This window comes from Raphanus sativus, chromosome 8 (assembly GCF_000801105.2).
Source record: "Raphanus sativus cultivar WK10039 chromosome 8, ASM80110v3, whole genome shotgun sequence".
Lineage (NCBI taxonomy): Eukaryota > Viridiplantae > Streptophyta > Magnoliopsida > Brassicales > Brassicaceae > Raphanus > Raphanus sativus.
This window is the reverse complement of record NC_079518.1, coordinates 22,206,754-22,226,683: the sequence shown is the minus strand read 5'-3', so window position 1 is coordinate 22,226,683 and position 19,930 is coordinate 22,206,754. Positions and strand designations below refer to the sequence as shown.

Sequence of the window (19,930 nt, the reverse complement as noted above, 5' to 3'; positions counted from 1 at the left end):
GTGGTTTATAAGACAAAATAAAATTATGCAATATAAAATATAAATTATTGAGTTTAAAAATGTCATATTAAATAATCATTTAATCGGATAAATTTTTTAAAATATATATTATCACTTATACAAATAAATACTTATTACAAATTTAGATTAAATTCCTAGATATTTTAGCTAATTAAAATTTTCAAAAGTTTATACTTTTTGAAAATCTTGCTAACCAAATTTAAATTCATATATTTAGTATCTTCATAATCTTTAGTATAACAATAGTATATAGAAAGTTAACCAAAAAGAAATTATTATTAAACACTATACTCATAAATCAATTAAGTTTATATGTACAACCGGTCAAGACAGTTATTTTATACACCTTATTTATTTTGAAAAATATTGATACAACTATACAAATCTAATATTCTATGGAATGAGTTGCCTACAATATTTTTATTTTCTTACAAATGTTATAACTAATATATCAATTTTTAATACCATGCTAACTCATTTTTATCTATTTTCTTACTTTTAGTTTAGAAATTTTATTTTCTAGATATTTTATACATAAATCTAATTATACAAATTTTGGATTTTCTTATATGATGGCTAATAAATATCGGTCAAATAATTTACTACAGAACGCAGAAAATATTTATTCGATGTAATTAAACACATTGTTATTTATCAAAATATTATATTAATACACACATTACAAATCATGTATAACATCTAATACAAACAAAAATAAATAAAATTAAAAAATAACACCTTATCGGTCGTGCAGATCAAATCTAGTTAATATTTATAGGTAAATAAAAAGGAAAGAAAAAAACAGTTTTTAAAAGAATAATTACAAAGCTGCAGGCATTGAGCTCCTGCATTTGGCCCACCCGATTTTCCTTTGTTCCTTGAGGATATTTTTTATCAAAGAAGTTTGTTATGCATGCAGTGCCACTTATTTTTTATTATTTTTATTTCTTCTACATTTTTAATGTTGATTGGGAATTAATTGTAGAACAATATGTAAGTTGATTTCTCCTGCTTTTCCTCTGCATTTATCATGCCTCCTATTCAAACCCTAAATCACACAAAAGTGTTTAGGAAGAATTATACTACTCTCATGAAAATAATGTTATAAGATGCATAATTTATATAGAGAACAAATCAATCTAATTTTTTTAAATTTGTATGGAATAGTATATAATATATGATGATAAGTTTTCTAATCTAACTTATTGATGTATTAACCTAATATTGACCATTGGATTAGGTCGATCTTCTGGATCTCCTTATATCCTCCCTCAAACACATACATGGTAACACGTATGAGATTGAACAATCTTCAAAATATAGTAATAGAAATAATTCAAAGTGAAACAACTGTTGTTCATGTTGCAAAGCTTGATGAATGTCCCATAACTCTTTTGCTTTCGCGAGTTGATAGATGATTTGATTTTTGGTTTGATTGTTTGTTTTATCCATCCTACAATAAGATAATGGATCTTAGTTGGACTCTTCCTAAGATTCTTCCTCCACATGGAAACCCGTTTTTAATAACAACCAGATCCTCTATTTCAAAACAACTACTTTATAACTTTTGAGACAAAACATACTATTAAAAAGGGATCACACATAAAAGATAGAAATAAAGTTTTGAAACAGAACATACTATTAAGAAAAAGATCCATATCTAGAACGATAATTTCTTCTATTATTTTTCTTGTCAAAACTAGGAGTGACTCTAAAACTAGGAACATTTTCGAGACCCATCTTGTCAAGAACGTTTACAGCGATAGCTGGAGGGATACAGAGTCCCATACTGCGTCTAAACTCATTGGCCAACTCCACCAGTAAATATGCAGTTTTAAAATATATGTCCCCTTCGCATTCACTATCTTTATTTGCAGTTCCAGTTAGAATCAGTACTACTATACTACGCCAATCACTTAACTTCATCTCTTATAACTTTTTAATACACACATGTATCTTTAACATCTCCACGCTTGCGCGGAGCTCCGCCTCCAGTAATAATAAAAGATATGATAACAGTTTATGTATTTTATCGTTTTGTTTAATTTTATATTATTAAAATAAATTAAACTATCACATAACCATATAATAAAACTTTTTTATTTTTTTGTATATGTGATATTTAAATTTTGAAAGCGACAAAAAATAAAATAAACTGTTAAAAGTTCCATATTGAAAATTTTGTAATCAACTGTTTAATTTTTTATAACAAGATAGAAATAATCAAATAACATATGAATATATATATATATAAATTAAAATATATAATATATAATATATAAAAAAAATATTTTGCATTGAACAAGTAGTGATAACTTAGTATTATAATTTAAAAATTCGCATTTTTTTAAATTGATTATAAATTATTACAACTACTAAAAGTCTCGTATAAGTAATCATAAAATCATATCCGTAGGAAACCATAGGAAACAACATTTACTCGATTGCCAAAGCAAAATATAATATATATCTGTGTGTGTGTGTGTGTGTGTGTGTGTGTGTGTGTGTGTCCAAAATGGTGGTCCAGAAGATGGAGCAGATGATGGGGATGATGCTGATGATCCGGTTAACTAGCATAATCAAAATGTTCTCCATGGAGGCATCATTGAAGAAATCTATGAAGAACCTAACCAAGCAATGGATCCCAATGGGCAAAACGATCAAGCGATGGAGAATGCAGAAGAGGTTATCAGTCAATCTGATAATGAGGCAGAAGACGATTAATTACGGCATATGGGAGCAATGCCAACAATGTTCTCTGAAGATTCCAACATGTCAGATATGTACAGTCCGTATGGAACTGATGGTGATCGTCTGAGTGGGAGTGGGATTCCCAAACGTAAAATCTGGCTGAGTGAGGCGGATGGGAACAAATTTAGGTTTCAAAGATGGAAAAAGGCGATTTAATGGCAAATTTAGGCAACTTCACGGATCGACAGACAGTTGGAAACAGATATTCTTGGGCTGGTCAACGTGGATCACATTATGTAACTTGGGCTGGTCAACGCGGATCACATTATGTAACATGCTGCTTAGACAGAACAATGGCAACTGAGGCGTGGCATGCAAGCTACCAAACATCTGAAACCCACTTTTTGGAACTGGGAGAATGCACAGACCATTAGTTACTTTCATCGATAAGAAAGAAGATGCCAGAGTAGGGAATTTCTCCTATAATGATCGGCTAAAACCCAGAAATGGTTTCATGGAGATGGTAATTAGGAACTGACCAAAGTCTTCAAATATTGGAATAGGATCTCTTTCACAGAGCTTAAAGATGAGTAGAAAACATATTCCACGATGGAAAAGGAAAAATCAGATCACTTCTAGGTACAAGATCCAAATATTACGTTTATAGCTGGATAAAGCATGTACAGAAGGGTATTCATTGGCTGAAAGACGACGTTTACCTAAAAAATACAACAAGTTTACATAGTTGAAGAAGATTACTGGAAAAGGAAAAGTTGAAACTCTCGGCTAAAAGAAGGAGATAGAAATACTATGTTTTTCCATTCAATCACAAAAGCGAGAAGAATTAGAAACCGACTCATCTCAATCAAAGATGCGCATGTGAATATTTTTCAAGGAGTTATAGAGATTGCTCGAGTGGCTGAAGAATATTTCCAGACTCAGTTTAGTTCTCAACATCATAGAAATGGAGAACTTGAAGAAGTTTTTAGAGGGTTTGGGAACCGTGTTTCACAGGAGATTAACGAAGACCTCACAAAACCAACAACAGATGAAGAAATACATAAAGCTATGTTCTCAATAGGAGCTGGGGCTCATAAAGCCCCAGGTCCTGATGGTTTTGCTGCATCTTTCTACCACACATTTTGGAATGAGATTAATTCTACTGTGATTAAGGAGTTCAGACAATTTTTTGATGGAGATTTTCAGGAGCAAGAACATAATCAGACCAATATTTGGTTAATACCTAAGGTGGTGCCAGCAATCACAATGACTGAGTTCCGGACAATAGCTCCATGCAATGTGAGCTATAAAGTCATATGATTTTGGTTAACTGATTAAAGAAGCATCTTTCTGGTATAATATCTGAACATCAACAAGCATATATTCCCGGAAGAATCATCACAGACAATGTGATAATACCTCATGAAGTATATCATGCCCTCAAGGTTCAGAAACGACAGTCAAAATCATACATGGATTTGAAAACAGACATTACCAAATCCTATGATTTCCCAGAATGGAAATTCCTGGAAAAAAACAATGAGACAGATGGGCTTTGTAGAGAAGTGGATCAGATGGATTATGATATGTGTCTCAACTGTAAGTTTCTCTGCTCTTATTAGTGGAACTCCTAGAGGTTTTATCAAACCTTAGAAAGGCATAAAACAAGGTGATCCATTGTCACCTTACTTATTCATTCTATGTTCTGAAGTGTTGTCCATATGATGAATAAAACTGCCAGTGAAAGAAGAGTACAAGGGATTAAAATTGGAAATGGCAGTCCAGTTGTGAATCATCTATTTTTTGCAGACGACTCTCTCTTTTCTTCTCTTTGGCTAATCCAAAATCAGACCGAGCAATACAGAAAATCTTACAGCAATACGAAGAAATCTCTGGCCAAGCAGTCAACCTAAATAAATCGGCCATCACCTTTGGAAGCAGTCACAGACAGAGTAGAGACTCAGATGAGACGCATTTTGGGTATTCATAAGAAAAAATTGGTAAAATGGACAAATCGCAAGTTTGTAATTAGACAGTTGGGCGACCTCAAATTTAAATTAGCCAATTGGGCAACTTTTTGCATTTGCCCATGTAAACTTATGTCTAAATATCCTTTGGGACCTTTGTAAGATTCATTATTTACATCTTTGCCATTCAATTAAAATATATTTAAAATAAAATTTGTCACACCATCTCTTTCATTCTTTTACTCTCTCCTTCTTTTTCTATCTCCTTCTTTTCCACACCACCAACCATCATCTACGAAATCATCTCCCTCTCCTTCTTTTCCTCTCATCTTCTTTTTCTCTCTCATTCTTTTCTACACCACCACCTTTACAGTTAAATTAAGTGAAGAAGAAGAAGAAAGCATTTTCTTTAACTGAAGAATAAGAAACCATTACGCCCATGTGCACTCAAAACCCCTGTTTATGAAATTTATACATATGCAACTCCTAATGACACCTAAATGCAATTTTTATACACTAAAAATGATTAAAATGAATGTTTAATATCATACAAAAATACTATATATCATTTATTAATTATTAAAAGTATAAATACTAAAAATGTTTATTAAAATTTAAAAATTGATTTCTTAAAAGTAATCTAATGGGAAAAATTATCTAGGTTATATTTCAATTTTATTGAAATTTATTGTAATTGTATTACATATTACAATCTCTTAGTTGTTTGGTTTTAAAAAAAAAATCTTTCATTATATTTCATTATCTTTTAATTGTTTAAATTATATTTCATTATCTTTTAATAATTTAGTTTTAAAAAAAACCTTTGAATAATACAAGATAATATAAAATGTCTATTTTCTATTAAGACATTTTATATCCATCTAAAATTCTAGTTTTCATGGCTGTGATTTTATTGAAAAAAACTAAAAAATTAATAGAAAATGTCTTTTTCTATTGAAAAATTATCTAGATTTTATTTCGATTTTATTGATTTTTTTGTAACTGTATTATATATTTCATAATAAAAATATGATGTATTTTTTTAAAGAAATCTTTCATTATATTTCATTTTAGATGTCTTTAATGTCAATTATTTATTTTTTAATCTTTAATTGTTTAGTTTTTTTAATTGTTTAGCTTTTTATTATAAAAAATATTTAATTGTTTAGTTTTTTTTATTATAAGATGTATTTCACTTATTTATTTCAACATTTCATTTCTAAACAATCTTAAATTTTATATGAAAATTTATGTTGTCTAAATGAATGTGCTTCACATATATGAAAACACAATTTCACTAATATGTTAATTTATTTTATTGAATTTAGTGAAAATATTTTGGTATATCAGCTTTCACAAATGAAATGTTGTTATAAATTATTTGATTGTTTTTACCACCTTTTAGTTAATTAGATCATTTATAATGAGATTGACAAAATTTTAGATTATAATACCAATAGGTTATTAGCAAAATATTTAAGTTTTATATAGAGTAAAATGTGAGTTCTAAATAATTTACGTATAATTGTTTTGGAGAGCACTGTGCTCTCGTTGTATTCGTAGATGTATTTAAATTTTATACTTAATATGTATTTAAACTCTCCAATGCAATAAGGGATATAAACAAAAAGTATTCATAGATGTTATGTATTCGTACACTGATGTATTCGTATACCTTAAATATATGTATACTTATATATTTGTACACCTTAAATATTTGATGGGTTATGTTGGTATTCGTACATTTTATGTATTTTTACACCTTATGTATACTTATGTATATGTACACCTTATGTATTTGTACATCTTAAGTATTAGATGGGTTATGTTGATATTCGTACACCTTATGTATTCGTACACCTTCTGTATACCTTAGGTATTCATACACCTTAGGTATTTGTACACCTAAGGTATTCGAACACCTTATGTATACTTATGTATACGTACACCTTATATATTCGTACACCTTAGATATTCGTACATCTTATGTATACGTATACTTATTTCTTGAGTTATAGTGAATTAGATTGTATTAAACGTTAGGCATAGGGTTCCGGATTTACCCAAGGGTTCCAGATTGTTTCGGATTCTGGATTTACCCAATGGTTCTGGATTTACCCAAGGGTTCCGGGTTTAGGATTCAAGGTTTAGAGTTTAGGATTTTAGGTTTAGTGTTTTGTTGATGATTTTTAATATTTAAGATAAATGTAGACAAATTTGTTCTTCCTACCATTTTGACAAAAAATGAAAGATCCATGTAGGTTTTCAAGTTTATTAAATTTACCCAGATTTATGAAAATTACCCATAAATTTATATAATTTTATGAATAATTTGTCATTTATTTGGGTAAATTTCATAAATATGAAAGTTTTTTTTATGGGTCAAAATGTATAATTTATTCGGATTCCGGATTTACCCAAGGGTTCCAGATTTACCCAAGGGTTCCGGGTTTAGGATTCATGGTTTAGAGTTTAGGATTTTAGGTTTAGTGTTTTGTTGATGATTTTAAATATTTAAGATAAGAAGTTTATGCGAGAGAATTTGGTCAAACTCAGGTTGAGTCTTAACTTCTTAAGACATAAAAATCACTAGATACTTCACATGGGGGCACCAAATTATCCTATATTTTTTGGGGGTGAAATAGCACTATAGCGGATATCTTTTTCAATAGACTATAAGCACGGCTCTACTTATGACTAATCAAGAACTTGAGATGATTGGAAATCTGTAGGTTGTACTCAATATGGGATTATATTGGTTCTAGCAAGTAGATATGATCCTTGAAAATTAAAGCTATAAGATCACTTCATCGTGAAAGGTGTAGGGTTTGTCATTTTATTAACAAATTTGTCATTTCATTAACAATTTTTGTCATTTTATAAACATAAAAATTATAACGAATGCACTTTGCTGCCAGATCTCAATTTGTCATTTTATTTTTGGGAAAAAAAATGTAGCAGTTCGTGAGTGTTTCTATTTTTGGCAAAAACAAAAAGTGTGAGATCAATTTTGACCAAAAAAATGTAAGATTCACGTAGGTTTCCAAATTTATTAAATTTACCCAAATATATTAAAATTAAATGTAGACAAATTTTTTCCTGCCATTTTGACAAAAAAATGAAGGATCTATGAAGGTTTCCAAGTTTATTAAATTTACTCAGATTTATGATAATTATCATTTTATTTGGGTAGATTTCATAAATATGAAATTTTCTTTTATGGGTCAAAATGTATAATTTATTGGGTAACTTTCATAAATTTTAGAGTTTACATCGATTTTATATAAATTCGTATAGATTTTATGTTGACTTTATATATTAAAAAGAAACATGTATTATATTAAAAGTAGTTGCTCATATATGATCTTTAAATATTAAATATGATCCACAAATTTAATGAATAAAGAATGTTTATAGGGTCCACAAAAGTTAGTTGTTAAAAGTTAGTGGGAAAAAAATTTATTTTTTATAGGCAAAGTGGATTTTGGGTCCCAGAAATTACTTTTCCAACTTGCCAAGTTTAATAGGCAAAAAGGTTAAAAATGTCATAAATTTATTCTCTCTCTACTAGGTTGCCCAACAACCTAATTAAAACTTGGGCTTGCCCAATTTTCTAATTCAAACTTAAAAGTTGCACAATCTCCTAATTCACCATATTCATAATGATGGAAGAGGGGAAAAATACTTAGGTATTCCAGAGTAATTTGGAAGAAAGAAAACAGAAAATTTCCGATATGTTGTTGGCAACGTAAGAGAAAAAACACAAGGATGGCAGAAGAGATTCTTATCTCAAGGAGGGAAAGAAGTTCTGATCAAATCCGTAGCCACAGCTATGACAGTATATCCTATGAATGTTTTCAATTTTCCAAAAACTGTATGTGAAGAAATAAATTCAATACTTGCAAAATTTTGGTGGAAACAAAAAGATGGAAATAGGGAAATGCATTGGTTTGCCTGAAATAGATTATGCGTACCAAAGAAAGAAGGTGAAATGAGATTTAGAGATATTGAGAGTTTCCAACTTGGCTTTACTTGGAAAACAAGCATGGAGAATATTGGAGAACCCAAGCAGTCTACTGACAAGAGTATTGAAAGGGAAATATTTTGTAGAAAAAAAAACATTTTGACTGCTACAGACAGGAAGAAGAGCTCATATGTATGGAAATCGATCCTCCAAGGCCGAGATTTATTGAGAAAAGGTCTAAGATTTAACATTGGAGATGGAAAGATGATCAGTGCGTGGATAGATCCCTCGTTCCCTACGACTCCACCACACCCTCCAAGACCCCAAAACAATACAGAACATTGTTTTGTATCCAGTCTAATTAAGCCAGATTTGTCAGGTTGGAATGATGAAAAATCTGTTCAAAGTCGTCTCAGAGGATGTTAAGGAAATACTGAAAATCAAAATATGTTTGTCGGGTGAATGGGACTTCGTAGGATGACATTATAATAGAAACTAGAATTTAACCCGTGTAAACGCGGATTTATTTTTATTTTATATTTGTGTTTATCAATTCAATTCAATATTATTTTTATTTTATGTTTGATTAAATTAAATAATAAGATATAAATGTTGATGGTGTAATACGAAAAATTTAGTTTTTACCGGTTTCTTTACAATTATTGTGATTATTGTAATTAGTTTGTTTTATTGGTGAATTGGTTAGAGTAGTCGGGTTGTTATTATTATTGTTATAATATATAATATATGTCAATTTTAGTAGAAATTTAAAACTGAATGATAACTTTTTATTAGTTTAATAAATTAGATTCTTACTAAAATTTTTAATCAATATTTAGTATCATATTTTCGTAAATAATATGATAAAAAATGTTATTTCTAAATTACAATTGCTAATGGAATAAATATCAGTAGATTAATGATTATACAATATTTTGGTTCAAAAACTCTATTATATAATGTACTATATTGTATGTCGTGTACTTGATTATTAGTTTTGTAAGATCATTACATTCTTCAGATTTTAATCATTTACCCAAAACAGATCGTTGCTTTTTTACGACATCCAATTTTTGCTTTATTAAGTATGAATTCATGATTAATATAAGAGAAATACAATATAACATGTTATAGAAATACTTGAATGAAGTATGGTGGTTACTATGGAATATCTAAATATAAATAAATATCCTAAATAGCAGGGAAAGCATTTTAATTATTTAAGTAAACATATTTCATTTGTTATTTAAAGCACCTTTATTGCAGGAGGTCCTAAAGGAGTTTTCAAGGGAAAGAAGACCCACCAAAAAGAAGAAAAGAAGGAAGAAAGTTGTCAACAGAGAAACTTGAATATTCCGTTTTTTGACTATTTTGCGGGCTTCACGACACGTGGCAGTCCGCAATTGGTGCACTTTTATGGATAATCATGCTCTTAGGGTGTGATTGGTAATATTTGGAATAAATGAGAAAAATATAAAAAGGTTGAAATGAAAGGAAAAGAAAAGGTTGGAAAAAGAGGAAAAAGAAAAAAGAAAAATAGAGTTACTCAAGTCTTGTCCAGCATAACAACAAATGTATGATTTTCTTTATTTGTACAGTAATCAGAATAAATAAAGTTAATGGTAGTTTTACCTGATTGACGGTTTCCTAGTGTGTAATTAGGAGAAATTAGTTTTCCACCTTTATTATTTACTCCAAAGATGTTATACAATCATATCCTTAATATCTCACCATTTTGGTTGACAATATGTTCAAAATTTGAATTAGTATATTAACCTAATAAATCATATTAATAATCTAGATTTGGTACATATGGATTACTATTTTCATAACTCAGTTCCAAACATTATTAGAAATGAGAATATTAACAAACAAAATAAACAAGACAAATTACAAAAGAGTTCGTTAGCTAATTGGTTTGCCTGGGATAGATTATGCGTACCAAAGAAAGAAGGTGAAATGAGATTTAGAGATATTGAGAGTTTCAACTTGGCTTTACTTGGAAAAAAGCATGGAGAATATTGGAGAACCCAAGCGTCTACTGACAAGAGTATTGAAAGGAAATATTTTGTAGAAAAAATATTTTGACTGCTACAGACAGGAAGAAGAGCTCATATGTATGGAAATCGATCCTCCAAGGCCGAGATTTATTGAGAAAAGGTACAAGATTTAACATTGGAGATGGAAAGATGATCAGTGCGTGGATAGATCCTTCGTTGCCTACGGCTCCACCACGCCCTCCAAGACCCCAAAACAATACATAACATTGTTTTGTATCCAGTCTAATAAAGCCAGATTTGTCAGGTTGGAATGATGAAAAATCTGTTCAAAGTCGTCTCAAAGGATGTTAAGGAAATACTGAAAATAAAAATACTTGAATGAAATACGGTGGTTCCTAAAGTGGAATATCTAAATATAAATAAATATCCTAAATAGCAGGGAAAGCATTTTAATTATCTAAATAAACATATTTCATTTGTTACTTAGGGTGTGATTGGTAATATTCGGAATAAACGAGAAAAATATAAAAAGGTGGAAATGAAAGGAAAAGAAAAGGTTGAAAAAAGAGGGAAAACAAAAAGAAAAATAGAGTTACTCAAGTCTTGTCCAGCGTAACAACAAATGTATGATTTTCTTTATTTGTACAGTAATCAGAATAAATAAATGGTAGTTTTATCTGATTGACGGTTTCCTAGTGTAATTAGGAGAATTTAGTTTTCCACCTTTATTATTTACTCCAAAGATGTTATACAATCATATCCTTAATATCTCACTATTTTGGTTGACAATATGTTCAAAATTTAAATTAGTATATTAACCTAATAAATCATATTAATAATCTAGATTTGGTCTAACATACTCTTCTATAGTAGATAAAAATAGTAATCTTATATATTAAAACAGAAGTCATGACTTATTTCATGTGTGATTTTTTTATTTGAACTATTTTTTAGAAAATTACTTAAATGATTTTTTCGTATACATATTTGAATTATTCTAAACAAACAAATCCAATAGACATTCCCTGATTTTCTTTTAGTTACATCCCAATAAAATCTTTTCAAATATTTTTATTTACAATATAAATATACATTTGTATTTATTTAAAAATACAAAAGTATAATTCGTTTTCATTTAAACAAACCTTTTAAATATTTAATTAATTTTGTAATTATTTATAATATACATATATATTTATTTTTACTAAAATAAATCTTTTAAGTATCTAATTAATTTTATAATTATATTAAACCCATGTATAAATTTGTATTAATTTTTGATATTAATTTAATATAATATTTTTCAATTAAATCTTTGATTTTTAACAGTTAAGTTTTGTTAATAATTGTCTAACATGATTGAAAATATGTCACCAATATGAACAATAGGCCTACAAATGTTATTTTAAAAAGTACATTCAGTTTCTGTTATTAAGTATAATGAATGGTTTAATTTTATATTTCAATTATAGAATTATATGACTGATTTTTTTACAAAAGTAAAATTAGACCATATTCATAAATTATTCATTAATGTAATCGTTTCGTATCTTTTATCTTGTGCAATTTTGAAAGTGCAATATATATTATATAACAATTTATGTCATTAGCATAAATGACAGATTAATGATTGAAAAAGATGTTTCATGTAAATATTTTATTCTCCGTGTGTTTATTAATTACAGGTTTAAGTGTAGATTATATGATGTATGATAGATGAAGAATTATAAATAAAAGTTTTAACACTGAAAAATGCATTGTATATAATCTAATTCGTGGTAGAAAAAACTAAATCACCAATAGACAAAATAAAAAACCTCAAAAAAGCATAGATGATAAAGAGAAAATCCAGGTTTAAAAGGATAAAACAAACACAATGCATTACAATTTTTAGTTTAATAATGTAACTAAAGCGGATGTTTTATAAATTACACTTAATGTAGGTTATTCAGTAAAATATTTGAATCATACATATAATTTGATTAACATATATGCATGATCAAAACCTAAAATGAAGTACACTTTTATTTCATGTGTGATTTTCTTATTTATTTGGATCATCTTTTAGAAAATTACTTAAATGATTTTTTTGTATATATATTTGAATTAACCTAAAATGATAATGAAGTACATTTTTAAGCAAATTAATATCTAATTTAATATTAAGTTGAATAGATTTTGTCGTACATTCACATAATGTAAGATTTTAATTAGTGTTCATGTATTAATAAAAGAGATATCACTAACAATTTGAAACAAAATAAAAAAATACATGCAAACTATAAAATTGTTGTGTTTGAAAGTATTATAATAAACTATTAATAATATGATAAACATTAAAATTATATACCAGCATGTAAACCAAGTAATCACATGTATAAAAATGAAAATAATAACCCGCACAACCATTCTATTTTAATAGAGTAGATGGAATTTATTCAGTCATACGGTGGCTGACTTGCTAAAGAAAAAATATTGGAACATATGGATTACTATTTTCATAACTCAGTTCCAAACATTATTAAACATAAGAATATTAACAAACAAAATAAACGAGACAAATTACAAAAGAGTTCGTTAGCTAATTAGAGTTTTTAGCTTGGGTCAATATCATATCACATGTAGACTTCCATCCCTAGAAACTTAGAAGACTGACACAAAGGACAAGAGCTAAGCTTACTCTCACACTCCTTACACAAACACATATGCTTACACGGCAACAACAACATACACACCTCTCTCACTCCACAAAACCTGCACATCATCATCGTGGCCTTACCATTGAAGCAAGACGCTGTGTCATCCAATTCGCTGTCTCCACATCCTTCCATGCTCTCTCTAGGCCGACCGTGAGCTCGTTCGAGATTGTAGTTGAGAGCAGCAATCATGTTCTCGTTGTAGTTCGCACGTTGTTGCCATGCCTCGGCTTCCAGTGTCAGCTGTTCAATTCGAACCTCGAGTTCCTTGTTCTTTCGGTTTATCATCTCGAGTTCCTCGTCTTTTCCACGAAGTGTCTGGATCACTCTTTCCTCCATGAGCGACACAGTTTTATGCTGACTCGTCTGGATCTTCTCGAGGATAGCATGCCGTAATTGGTCTCCCTGTTGAAGATACAGAGAATCAAGAGGTTAAACGAAAAACCAAATAAATTCATCTTCCTCATAACATCCAAGAAGCTACACACCATATGGATTAAAGCATATACAGAGAAACCATTTCATACAAAGACACAAGCATGTGTTCTATTCAAACAGATTTGAGTTTTATCAACCTAACTTGATCAAACAAAATCGACTTCATACAAAGACAAGAACGTGTCCTATTCAGACATATCGAGTTTGATCAAACCAGTAACGAACAGTCATAAGAGCATCAAAAACACACCTGAACCTTGAGAAACCGATCGATTTCAGAATCCTGCCTTTGTAACTCCCGATCAACATCGTCTCCGAGGAGGGACAAGAAAGCAGAGCCATTAGCATTGTCAAGGGAAAGACCCAAACCGGTTGAGACAGACCGGCCTTGCCAAAAATCAATCGAAGATATCTGAGAATTGTGGTCCATGAAATCCATTTCCTTTAGTCTCTTTCGACCGTAGCTGCTGCTGTTCCACTCGAAGTCATCAGAACCGTCGGTTTGCAAAACCGGTCCAGGTGCAAAACCGGGAACGTGGACTGAGCAATTCCAAAGAGACAGAGGAGTATAGGTTAGAGCTTAAGATCTTGAGAAGAAACATAAATTAAAAGAAAGTGGGATTCAGGTGAGATTACAAGGAGGAATATACGGAGGATGCTGAGATTGATCATGGAGATTCGCGGAGCTGTCGAACCCTAATGCTTGTGAAATCCCGCAAAAGTCTCTGAAATGTGTGAGTAACTTTGCGAAATTAGGGTTTTATTGTTGGAAACTTTGCGGAAATTAGGGCTTTTTATCAGGAAACCTCAAAATGAGAGAAACAAGAGGAGAAATTGCTTACCTGAAAGTCTTGGAGTCTTGTAGGTGAGGATCGAAATGGTGAGGAAGCGCCATGGAAAGGTAAACTTGGTGAGAGAAAGACAAGGGAAGAAGGAGACGGGTTTTTTTTTTGGCTTCTGAAATTGGAACTCATAATAAGAGTTATATTTACGATCAGCTCCTCCTATTTCTCTCAATCTTTGTTTCCTACCACTTGACTTCGGTTAGTTCCATTATTCATCTTATATATTCTTTCAAAACCAAACTTTAGCCCGGTTTTGGTGAATCAAATGCTGAGAAGGGACAAAAGGGTTCAAAAAAATCTATTATGGACCACATGTTTTTTTGTTTAAAAATTAAAAAAAAAACAAAATCGAAAATAGGGCAAAAAGACTAAGTAACCAAGAAACTTCAACTTATTTACAAACCCAACCACCGAGATCCATTAATCCGACCCGACCCAACTTTGAAACCCTAAATTCCCAAATCATCTTCTCCACTTTCACGATTTCAAACTCTCTCACTCACGATTTCAAACTCTCTCTCCCATAACCACCACTCTCATCTCTAACCCACCACGATTTCAAACTCTCATCTCTAATCAAACTCAGATTCAAGCACAATCATCTCAAAACAACAATCTCCATCTCCAATTCTCGTGTCTACAATGTCGCCAAAAACTCGTCTCGCCGAGAAGAAAGAAAAAGCGGGAGCGTCGGAGAAGAAGAAGAACGCCGCCGTGAAAAGAAAGGAAGCGGCAGCGAAAAGGAGAGCCGCCGTTAAGAAAAAGAGAGAAGCGTCGAAGAGGAGTGAAACCACAAAGAAGAAGAGGAAGCGAGATAGTGGTCTGGACGGTGGGTCCTCGTCGAATCCAACCAAGAGGACTCGGAATCGTGTGAGAGAAACCGCAGGATCTCCACCGGAAAATGAAGGCGTTCATTCCCCCACACCGAACCCCACCACACCACGCCCAGTGTCTCCGAGTCAGCCAGAAAAATCGCCAACACCAACTCATGCAGCGAATGAGGCCGAGAATCCACAACAACCTCGAGTAACCTCAGGCTCTTCCACAAAGAGTCCTTCACATCGTGTAGACGAGCAGAACGATGAGGAGATTGGATCTAACAACAGAGATCCAAACACACCCGAGGTTGCCGTTGATAATGAGGCGCCAAGAACGGTAACAAGTCAATTTAAAATGGTTTTAGAATTATTTGTGATAGGGTTGAACTAGTAGTAATTATATAAGTAGTGTAACTAGTACAACTAAAATAAAACTAGTTCAACTGTTTATAATATGTTGTAAACAGAATGAATGGAACTAGTATAACTAGTATAACCGAACTTCTTATAAATTATATAACTCGTACAACTATCAAAAGTATAATTAGTTTTACTAATACACCTGAGTATTGAATAACTAGTACAACTAAAAGAATGAAACTAGTTCAACTCGTATAATATGTTGTAAAACAGAATCAATGGAACTAGTATAACTATAACCACACCAACCACACTTCTTATAACTAATATAACTGGTACAACAATGAAAAGTATAATAAGTCTAACCAATACAACTGAGTATTTTGCTTTTGTTTTCCAGGTTGAGAGGGATATGACCGTAGAAGCTGACAGACCTGCTGGTTTTTTCTTCAACCCGAGCGACTATCAAAAGGGTTGCAAGCTCTCCTCAAGGTGCCGGCAACACGATTTCCTGACCATGCTGAACGCGGTTGATAAGTTTGATGCCTCAGAGAAGAGTTGGTTTCAGGATCATCCTCAGTTCAAGCATATATTCCACATGGATTGTACCTCAACAAGAAAAATGATGGGATTGTGGATGTTGCTACTTCGTACTATGCATACAGGAAAGGGTAGACAAGCTTGGTTTGGAGTAAACGGTGTTCCAGTTAGATACTCCATCAGGGAGCATAGCCTTATCTCTGGTTTATACTGCCACTCATATCCAGAAAACTATCAAAAGATAGGGAACATGAAGTTTGCGAGAAAGTATTTTAAAGTGAAGAAGACAAAGGATGGGAAGGAAAAGGGTCTGCAAGTGACAGAAGAAGATGTCAAAGAGAAACTTCAGAAGATGAAGTTTGATGGTAGTGGCGATCGTCTGAGGATGTTGGTTCTTTACTTTCTGGCTAGAGTTTTAAGAGGAAGGTCAAAAGCAAATTACTTCATTGAGTATTTCCTTCTTCAAGCAGTAGAAGATCTAGAGTTTTGCACCAAATTTCCATGGGGCCGTTACACATTTGAAGATTGCATGAAAGAGATTTTTCATGTGAGGGATCATTTTCGTGATGGGATCCCAGAGGAGGCACAATGGCCATTTCCTGGGTTTATCAACCCTTTGGAGGTATATGAATTTCCTGGGTTTCATAAGCATATTTGTTATAATATAACTAATGTGATTGTGTGAAATGATGTGCAGATATTAGCATTTGAATGTATCCCTGTCCTTAGAGAAAAATTCAGAGAGCCTGTTCCAAACTGTCTTGATGGTTGTCCAAGAATGTGCAAATGGAGGTTCAAGAGGACCGGCACAACAGGATTTCCACTTGACATGATTTATCGGACGCTAGGAGAGACAAAGGTAAAAGCTTATAATTTTTTTAAGTGTTGTTTATGTCATTTTCTTCAAGTTCATATTTAATTAAATGTGTAATTTGTTGTTGGTCATATTTCAGGAGATTATCAGTATTTTGGAACCAGTAGGATATGAACTAGACCTTTTGTATCAAATCATGGATGAAGGGACTTTTGCAGACTTGGAGCTGAAAGATGATTCGGATACGCCAGACATAGCTGTTGACAGTTGGAACATGATCCTACTTCAACCAGGGAGTAAAATATTCTGGCCGGATCTATATGAGATGGATGTGAGGACCCGAGAGCAACAAGAGGAAGCAGGAGGCGAGGCAGGAGGAGAGGCAGGTCGTGAGAGATTAAGAGAATTAGAGGCAGGGGGAAATGCAGGTGTTGAGGCAGGGGGCGAGCCAGGAGGCGAGGCAGGGGGCGAGCCAGGAGGCGAGGCAGGTCGTGAGAGATTAAGAGAATTAGAGTTGAAGTTGAACAAAAGGATGGATGATGGATTTGCATTGAGAGACGAAACAATTCGTCTTCTGACAGCAAGAGTAAAGGAGTTGGAAGAAGACAAGATTCAGAGAGAAAATTGGTCATTCCAAGTTGAAACTGATTATGTTTCAGGAGGCAGAAGAAGGGAGGGCGAGATGCATGGTGATAAGGTGGGTGATAAAGAAGCTGATAAGGAGGATGGTGAGGGTGATAAGGAGGAGGGTGATGAGGAGGATGGTGATGAGGGTGATAAGGGTGATGATGAGGCTGATAAGGAGGAGGGTGATGAGGAGGATGGTGATGAGGGTGATAAGGATGATGATGAGGCTGATAAGGAGGATGGTGATGAGGCTGATAAGGACGGCGAGGATGGTGATGAGGTTGACAGTGATGATGATGAGGCTGATAAGGACGGCGAGGATGGTGATGAGGTTGACAGTGATGATGATGAGGCTGATAAGGACGGCGAGGATGGTGAGAAGCAGATTGAGGCAGAGGCTGAGAAGGATGGTGAGAAACAGATTGAGGCTGAGAAGGATGGTGAGACAGCTGCTGAGAAGTTAGTGCAAGGTAAGTCATATTAACATATAATTTCAAATTATATTTTTAATGATGATGATCTAAGTCAGGATGTATTTTTGTTCAATGTAGATACTGAAGAGAGATTTGATGAGGATGGAGATGAGCAATCTACACTTCAGATTATGGCAGACACTGCAGAGAGATTTGAGAAGGCTGCTGCGGAAAAAGCTGCTGCGGACAAGACAGATTCACAGGATGCTGGTGAGAGGCCAAAGAGGGTGTCCAAGGTTTCTCATTTGTTGAGGTCTCCTTTTACGCCAAACTAATTTGGTGAAATGTTGAACTATGTTGTGTTTTTGGAACTTGTATGTGTTTGTTTTAAAACTTAAAACGGATGAACTTGTATGTGTGTGTGTTTTAAAAACCTAAATCCAAGCTTGTATGTGTATAATTAATTTGGTGGTTGAACAGGTTGCATTTACAGGTGGGGAGCAAGTAAAACTGCATAGTTAATGCCAAAAAATATAAAAGTAGAATAACTAGAAAAACTAGTACAACTAGTGTTGAATTAAAACGTGTAGGACTTATCTGGGAATCCACTTATCTGAAACACATTATGCACACAAAGTTGTTTTAGTTTTTTAGTTATACTGGTTTCTATGAAGTTGTACTAGTTTATTAGTTATACCAACTTGCACAAAGTTGCACTAGTTTATTAGTTATACTAGTTTGTACAGAGTTGTACTTTGGCAGTGAAACCTGAATATATTAGTTGTACCAAAGAAAAAATACCATAATCTTAGTTGTACCACTCATTTATGTTAACATGTGATTGCCCGGATGTTTTGCCATCATCGCTATTGTGAAAGTACTTGTCATGTATGTTTTGCCAAAAATATGTGGACAAACAAGTTAACAAACCTTAAATGTATAAGGTAGATTAAGCAAACTTTTGTGATGGAGCTAAAAATCCAGAAAAAAAAAAAACAATACAAAACATAAAGAAACCTATCCAATCACATAAAAATTAGACTATTTGATTGTTTTATTAATATGGAAATCCCCAAAGAATATTTAAAATAGACATATTATAGTAAAACCTGCATAGTTGTACTAGTTATACTAGTCGAACCTATTATAGTAAAATAGACATAGTTGTACTAGTTATACGAGTACAACCTATTTTAGTTTTACTAGTTGTACCAGTACGACAACACATATATATGAGTGTTATGTTTTATGAAGTTTTACCATGTTGCACATGTATTACCTGATTGAAACAACACAAGGCATAAATAAATTCTACAACACTTAAATAAATTCTACAACACATAAATAAGTTCCATAACAAGTTAACAAGTAAGATTCACTCATCATTTTCGTTGTCACCTCCCTCGTCCCCATTTGCCTCGCTGCCACTGCTGTCACTGCTGCCACTGCTGTCACTGCCACTGCCACTGTCATCACTGCCACTTTCTTCGTTTTCACCAATCAATGGTGGATACTTCTTCTTTCTCTTCCTACGGTATTCTCCTGCAGATGGGAATCTAGTAACTTGTAGTCTTCCTTTCTTTTTTTCCACATACGGAGGGAAGACAACCTTAGATCGGATTTCCTCAGGAATTTCAGAACTTTCCCATGTTGAATGATGAGGCACTGGATATATTGTCCTGCAATATGCCAAAGTCCACTGCTCCATCCAGTAATATCTAGAACAATAATGTTCA

At 32.4% G+C, this 19,930-nt stretch overlaps 3 protein-coding genes across 3 annotated transcripts; 2 read left to right on the top strand and 1 right to left on the bottom strand.

Moving 5' to 3' along the window:
* Positions 1–13,116: 13,116 nt before the first annotated feature.
* Positions 13,117–14,776, bottom strand: LOC108819385 (probable BOI-related E3 ubiquitin-protein ligase 3). The gene is made up of 4 exons (XM_018592405.2): positions 14,620–14,776; positions 14,414–14,502; positions 14,028–14,317; positions 13,117–13,744 (listed from the first exon to the last, which is right to left on the bottom strand). The coding sequence occupies exons 1-4, from the start codon at positions 14,670–14,672 to the stop codon at positions 13,259–13,261; spliced, it is 918 nt and encodes a 305-aa protein (XP_018447907.1). The 5' UTR covers positions 14,673–14,776; the 3' UTR covers positions 13,117–13,258.
* Positions 14,777–15,264: 488 nt separating this feature from the next.
* LOC130499077 (uncharacterized) lies at positions 15,265–17,744 on the top strand. The gene is made up of 5 exons (XM_056992980.1): positions 15,265–15,777; positions 16,201–16,962; positions 17,038–17,199; positions 17,294–17,638; positions 17,736–17,744. Exons 1-5 carry the CDS (start codon positions 15,265–15,267, stop codon positions 17,742–17,744), a joined length of 1,791 nt encoding a protein of 596 aa, XP_056848960.1.
* LOC130498322 (uncharacterized) lies at positions 17,694–18,684 on the top strand. Its single transcript, XM_056991577.1, has 2 exons — positions 17,694–18,251; positions 18,333–18,684. Exons 1-2 carry the CDS (start codon positions 17,837–17,839, stop codon positions 18,527–18,529), a joined length of 612 nt encoding a protein of 203 aa, XP_056847557.1. The 5' UTR covers positions 17,694–17,836; the 3' UTR covers positions 18,530–18,684.
* Positions 18,685–19,930: the final 1,246 nt, after the last annotated feature.